The sequence below is a fragment of the Diorhabda carinulata genome, chromosome X (assembly GCF_026250575.1).
Source record: "Diorhabda carinulata isolate Delta chromosome X, icDioCari1.1, whole genome shotgun sequence".
NCBI lineage: Eukaryota > Metazoa > Arthropoda > Insecta > Coleoptera > Chrysomelidae > Diorhabda > Diorhabda carinulata.
This window is the reverse complement of record NC_079472.1, coordinates 67,563,521-67,570,540: the sequence shown is the minus strand read 5'-3', so window position 1 is coordinate 67,570,540 and position 7,020 is coordinate 67,563,521. Positions and strand designations below refer to the sequence as shown.

The 7,020-nt window shown below is 30.0% G+C and overlaps 1 protein-coding gene across 2 annotated transcripts in view; it reads right to left on the bottom strand.

Annotated features, from left to right (window-relative positions):
• Nucleotides 1-482: 482 nt before the first annotated feature.
• LOC130902275 (mesotocin receptor-like) overlaps nt 483-7,020 on the bottom strand; it is a 75,117-nt gene continuing 68,579 nt past the window's right edge. For both annotated transcript variants that reach the window (XM_057814264.1, XM_057814265.1), the window contains one exon: nt 483-766. In XM_057814264.1, the coding sequence (XP_057670247.1) occupies nt 696-766 (71 nt within the window). In that variant the 3' untranslated portion in view covers nt 483-695. The remainder of the gene's footprint in view (nt 767-7,020) is intronic.

Genomic DNA, 7,020 nt, shown 5'->3' with positions numbered 1-7,020 from the left:
AAAGAAAAGTCGAAACGTCAAAATTTATCTTTCTTTTAAAAATGCCCTGTTATTTTCATGAGGTCGAGAAGTGCAGGAATGGATTCAGTTGCCGATTTAGACATGGAAACCGTTTGATATTGATTTTCCAAATGTGTTTATACATAAAGTGGTGATTTTTTATATTATTGCTGCAATTCCTAAGAAGGTTTTTCCATTTATTTGTTTGTTCGATTACTTTCCAGAATTATTCGACAGCTTCCTTCTGGTATAAATACGTGTACGTATAGCAGCGATAAGTTAGTATATAAGTGATTATAGTGAACTAAATAGTAAATAGTAACCGGTTAATTCTAATAAATTAAACAAGTTGTGAACAGTTGATTATTTTAAATAGTGAGTGTTTATTATGAATAGAGTTTAGTGTAAGTGTGTAAATAATTTGAGTAAGTTAAAGACATTGTTTATAAACTCACCGTACCGTTAGAAATAATTTGAATAAATAAGAAAATCACAATATATTACAATTTTTATCATTGAATAAAAAAAACCATAATTTCATATCACAAATTCGATGATAACTTTTAGTTGAGGTCTGATAATTCCACTAAAAAGGATCCCGAAATATCACCATCTACTACCGATTTAATTTCTATAATTTCTTCAGAGATTGACTGTTGAAACCATTTCTTTCGACGGAAAAAACTTCCATCGTATCATGTGGTCGTCACTATCGATTGTCGGCCGACGTATTGACCATAATTGGAACGATGGTTCAGGGAGCGACCTGAAATTGAAAAATTATTTCAAAAAATGTAAGAATAGATTATACAGAGTGAAAAATGGAGAGGCAAACATTATAAAATTTCACAGTTCTTTAACTGATTCTATTGAGCAACATGTCCACCCGAGAATCATTTTTTCTATAATTCCTCAAAGAATGTATGATGCGAAATAATAAAAATTAACAGAATATATCAAAATATAAAAAGGTTTCTACTTCTCAATTCCTTCCACTTTTCTGATTAATGTTCCTATTTCTGTTTATACCCTTCTCTAAAATTCTTGTCCTTTTATCTGGTCTTTTTAATATAAATTATTTGCTTAGTTTTTAGGGAATGCAAAATAACGTTATTGTAAAATGAAGTTGGTGTAGAATTGAAATTGCAATTAGTATTGTTACAAACAAGTTTGCGAAATGATGACCTTGCTTAGCTACAACGGAATTTTAAATTTTGGCGAAGGCGCATATTTTTTTATACATTGCAGAATTCGTTTAATCTCGAGTTTTTTATACCAAGATGTTTATTTACATTGTTTCTTTTGAATAATTTCTAGGAATGTCAATTTTTTTACTTTTCTGTTTCTTATGTTCTATAAGTTTTGAGGAGATTTCTTTTGGGATATACTTTATTCATATTAAGCAGTTGTCTAGCGCAGTTAGTTCAGTCTATAATAAATAGTCCTAGTGAACAGAGAAAAAGCAAAGTAATTGAAGAATTTGAATAAATTATTCGAGTTATATTCAAGTGAATCATCATAAGTTCATTGTAGCATATAGTGTGTAAATAAATTAAGAACGTAAGAGGTAGTGTTTATTAATTCACCCCACGAATAGAAAGAGTTCAAATAAATACGAAAAGCATTACATTATTATGCTCTAAACAATAAGTTCTCGAAAACAGGTCATCAGTAAATTGAATGTCAAGTGGCGCAGTCAGAATCAAGAGGATAATGGATGTTCGAGCTAATGGAAGTGTTTTTATGTTTTACAGTGCACATTTTTGCTTTTCTTATATATCTGACGATTCTGATTCAAATTCGATCCCAGTTTCACAATATAGTGATATATTCATTAAATTGAAATTAGCCTCCCCAAAATTTTTCTCTCTAATAATTCAGATAACATTGTAGCAAATATTCTATCATTATTATTATATTATTCCAGAATACACAGGAAATATTGGTGGGCTTATTAAAATTTGTGATGAATTAGTCAAAAAATTTTATAATATGATAAATTTATAGAATATTCAAAATTAGTGTTTGATGTGCAACATCATAGCGAAAGTAAAAGTGAAGCAGCTATGAATATTTCTTTTTCTACCATAAAAACTTGGAAAACCATAGAAGGTACACCTTTTAATACTCATGCTGTTAAAAAATATATCAACATATTCAGCACAAAACTTTCAGAAATAAAACAAATTTCAGAATTCATAATAGAATTCAACATTTCTTGAATCTTTAAGTCCTAATCACATTACACATTCAAATATTAATGAATATAACAATTTGAGTAATTACTCAATAGAATTCAAATATTGCTTCAAATGTTCCAACAAATGATCAGGTTTATATGAGCCAAAATAAGAATAAAAAAATATTTTTCCACATACAAGTGTCCAGAATTATTCACTTAAAGTGAAAATATAACTTTTGAAATAGGATTGTACATAGATAACAACTTGCAAGGCCTAGACCAGATCTTTCAAGTAACAAATCGTAATCTATCAATAACCCTTCCAACTTTTCCTTCAATTTGTCATAATTTCAGAGATACCGACCTCGGAACCAAATCAGACATAATCAAATTGTACAACAATAATTTAAAAATATGAGCGTAGAGTTTGAATGGATAACGGTAGCACAAGATCTTCTGTGACACATTTTATAGTCGAAAAACATCTGAAGAAATTTCTCATTCCAAATCATTTCATTTAAAATCTGCTTTTGGTAGTAGCCATCAAAACTACTGCGTTGTTATTTCCATTCCCAAAAAATTTAATTATAGGAAACTACTCAATTTAGAGTATCGTGTGTTCACAATTTTGATTTAGTTTCTCCTGGTTGCGAGAAAGTGGATAAAAAAATATTAAAATTGAATTAATTTCAAATTAAATCCAGCAGAATTTTATTTGAAAATAGATATAAGCCTTTTTATTAATATTGAGATGCTCGATGAATACGAACAAACTCTCAACACTAAATATGTATACTGAAAATATTGAATTAGATATTTCATGAGCATATGAATACCTAATGAATGAAGAATAGCAATCACAGATATCATCAGATTTGTCGGGATTGAAAAGCGAATTTTAAAAATGTTGAATGGAAATATTATTAGACCTTCTAATTCTCACTGCTGGTCCAGCAAAATTTGAATGGTACCAAAAAATTTGCTTCTCAGAAACCAAAATTAGGACTTGTTGTTTACCTGTAGGAAACTGAATGCTATCACATTATACATTAAAAGATGTTATATCGTTACTAAACAACCTTAAACGTTATTATTTCTCGCGTTTAGTTTTCATCATATCGAGATAGTCGAGGGGCACCCGTAACCTTCCAAAGAGTCATTGATAGAAAATTTAGAAGTATACAAAAATGAGAAATGTTGAAATGAAAAATGAGAAAAAAGTGGCATATCTTGGCCAAATTATGACTTCAGAAGGTGTAAAATCAAATTCAGTTCAAATTTTGACAAAACAACAATTTCCTATACCCAAAAATTGAAAGGATTTCTCGGACTTACTAAAGGATTGAGATTATATCTAATGGTTTGAAAAGTGTAAAAATATGTTTATAAATGAGCCAATATTTCAATATATAAATTTTGCAAAGCCTTTCAAACTAAGATGCAAGTAATATAGTTCTAAGCGCTGTTATAAGTCCAGAGAAATAGGCTTTGACCACCTCCCTGTTGTTTATCTCAGCAGAATCCTTAATTAGTCAGAATGTAATTATTCTATAATCGAACAAGAACTCCTTGTAAATGCCTGGGCGGCTATATATTTCCACAGTGTCATAAACTACTCCAATGGTTATTCTAACTGAAAGATATAAGTTCCAAGCTTGTAAGGCGGCGCTTGAAACCTGCAAAATAAGATTACCACATTGTATACAAAAAAGGATTATCGAATAATAATAATAATAATAATTGCTTATTCCAAATTTACATAAATATTGACAGAAGTCTCAGGACTTCAGAAGTTTATTACATGATTTGTATAAATTTTATAGATTATTTCTAGAGTGTTTCGATCGGCAATAGTTAAAGCAAATAACGATACTCAAAATATTGGAGATAATGATGAGGACCATACTGTTCATACAAATTAAGGCAAACTGATAATAGGTAAATAAATTTCAGATTTTACGATGAATGTTGGTAAAATCAATATTTTCAGATATAAATTTTGAACCAGCTACATCTACTATTTAAAACTCTATGGAACTAAGCAATTTTAAACAAAATACCATTAGTTTTGTAGAATATATAATAGAGTAAACTGTCTTACAGTGACCCACTAATCTAAGTTTTTAATTACCGTCTTTCTCAAGCAAGAAGGACAGTTGAGAATGCTTTAGGAATTCTAGTTAGCAGATTTCGTGTTTTTAAGCCTTTAACATGCTTACCAGAAACTGTTGATGAAATTATAAAAACATGTGGTCTATTACCGCCATTTCAGTTTTCTTTGTTTTTTTAATGTAAGGTGTTTATTTTTTGGCTGTGTTAAGTTTCTTCAGAGTTTCAATTATATGTTAATACGTCTTATATTCGCTCTGCCTGATTATTTCATATTGTTCTATATTTCTTATGGAGTTCTTAAGAGCATTTACTTTAATTTTATAAGGTCAGGCATTCAAAGGTTGAAGCAAACGGAAAAGAAAATATATCAAATTATTCACTGTGTATTGTGGTTCACTGAAAACAGCAGGTTGAGCTGTATTAACAGTATTAGTGGTGCCATCAGCAACTAGTGAAAAATTTGTAAATTCCTTAATTTTCTCCAAATTTTGAGATAAATCATTTATTTTTTAAGCAAAAGTGTTTCTTGAGAGCGAAATACAGTCTTTAATCAAATCACCATCAGCTCTAATCTTTCCACGATTTCTAATGCAATAATGATACTTAATTTCAGGGTATCTTCGCTCTCTGTATTAGCTTTAGTAAACATCGATTGTTGACCTTAAAGTTTAGATTTTAAAGATGACAATGTGTCGATTATTGATTTTTCAATGTAACAATCGAATTTTGACTTATGATTCGTATCATAGTGTCTCTTCAAACTAAACTCCTCACAAACAGCAACTGTTCGATTACAAATCAAACACAATGGTTTATCTCTCCATTATATGAAAAAATATGCAATTTCTCATTGAGACTGAAAAAAACAGCACTCACTATCAACTTGGTATTGAGAGATGGCAATACTGTCTTTCTCTATTGCTTGTCTAGGCACGCGCTGCCCTTGAAATTACTTATTTAAAACATCCTTAATGGAATCGAATCAAGTCTAAAAGCTCTAAAAAACATAATTCTTCTTTTTGAGACACATTATATATTTCTCAGCATAAGAAATATTAAAAAATTAAGATTTTTGATGTCGGAATAAAGGGCTATTCTATATGGCAACTCTATTGCTAAAGTATATATCAATATTTCACTTCATAACGTAAAAATGGTTACTACTGAAATGAGACTACTGGGAAACAGTTTTTTAATTATGCAAGAAAAGGACTCCGAAATTGGAGAGTTTAAAAACTTCTTTCACCCTACAAAGTATGAGATCTTATTTAAAGTGGTGGAAGCTTTCGCTAAATTTAACGGTCGCTCTGTTGCTCAACATTATTGTATTTTATATAAAAAAGTTGATGGCTTTGTAAAGAGTGAAAAAATAAGAGAAAATGAATATATAAGACAGAAGGATTCATTTATCTTCTACAAATACAAATGAAATTTTGATATGATAAAAAGCGCCAGTGAATCAAGGACTAGGAAACCACAAAGTAAAATGGAACTCATTCCAACGACGGGCGAAATAAATTATCTGATATTATCTTTGGCGGCAGTTATCAATTTAAATGAATTGAAAAAGGGATTCAATGATAAAGTTTAGGTTAACTTTTGTCAGTTAACTTTGCTATATATTATGGTATTTAATAAAAAAAGACCTGGAGACCTTCAAAGAATAGAAATTGCTGTTCCAAATTGCAAATTCCAGTACCCTTGAAACTGTCTTTCACGCAACATGTGAGGATTAGTATCACTCCAATAATGAGAGTTACGCTGGTTAAATATTCCATTTTTCTGAATTTTACACTCATCTGTCCAAATTAAGTTTTTTAAAAAATTTTTGTCTTCCTGAGTTTAAATTAATATAAATTTACAAAAAGCAATTCTTCTTTGATCGTTACCTGGCTCTCAATTTTGTACCAACAATATTAAATACGGGTGGAACGTTTTCCAAGAAGCCTGTGAATACTTATCTCTGATATTCCCAAATCTCTTTCCGCATCGGTGAATGAATTTACAGGATACGCTCTGAAGTATCCCAAAACTGTAATTTCATTGGCTTCATTGTTTATGACAGGTTTCAATTTGCTGCACGGTACAACAAACTGACTGTGGGTTTTATAAGACTCGTTTAATAACACTATCATATTCCCGGTAAATTGAAATAATCTTCATTAATAAATCCTAAACGGGACTTCATTGTTCGTTTGTTTGTTGATATATTAGCTTTTTTTTTTTGGTCGCTCCAGACAACCGAAAATTAACAACCATGAAGATTTAAGTTTCAACAAAACTGTTGATTCGAAATATATGAATTTACTCACGAAGTCCCCTCAATTTAGAGCGTAGAATCCAATGGTGAAAAGAAAAATGGTGGTTTTTAGATAGCGAAATTCGGCACCATTTTCTGAGAACCCTATATAAATTTGTGACAAGGTTTTCACATGTTTTGAAAACTGTAAGTGTTATTTGACCAAATCTCAAAAATATTAGACCTGAATTACTCAAATGTAATTTTTTTAGTGGAGGGCTGCATGTGTCCAAAAATTTGGAAAATGTGGAATAATTAAAAAATGGTGGACTTTAGGCATACTATGCTTTTTATAAAAGTATATTGAGATTTTGCGTAGATTACAAAAATTTCATAAAAATCATAGCATTCCGTTTATATATAACGAATTTGGGTCTACTTCCGGTGTAACCATCTCATAAAACTGAAATTATTTTAGCTGAAACGA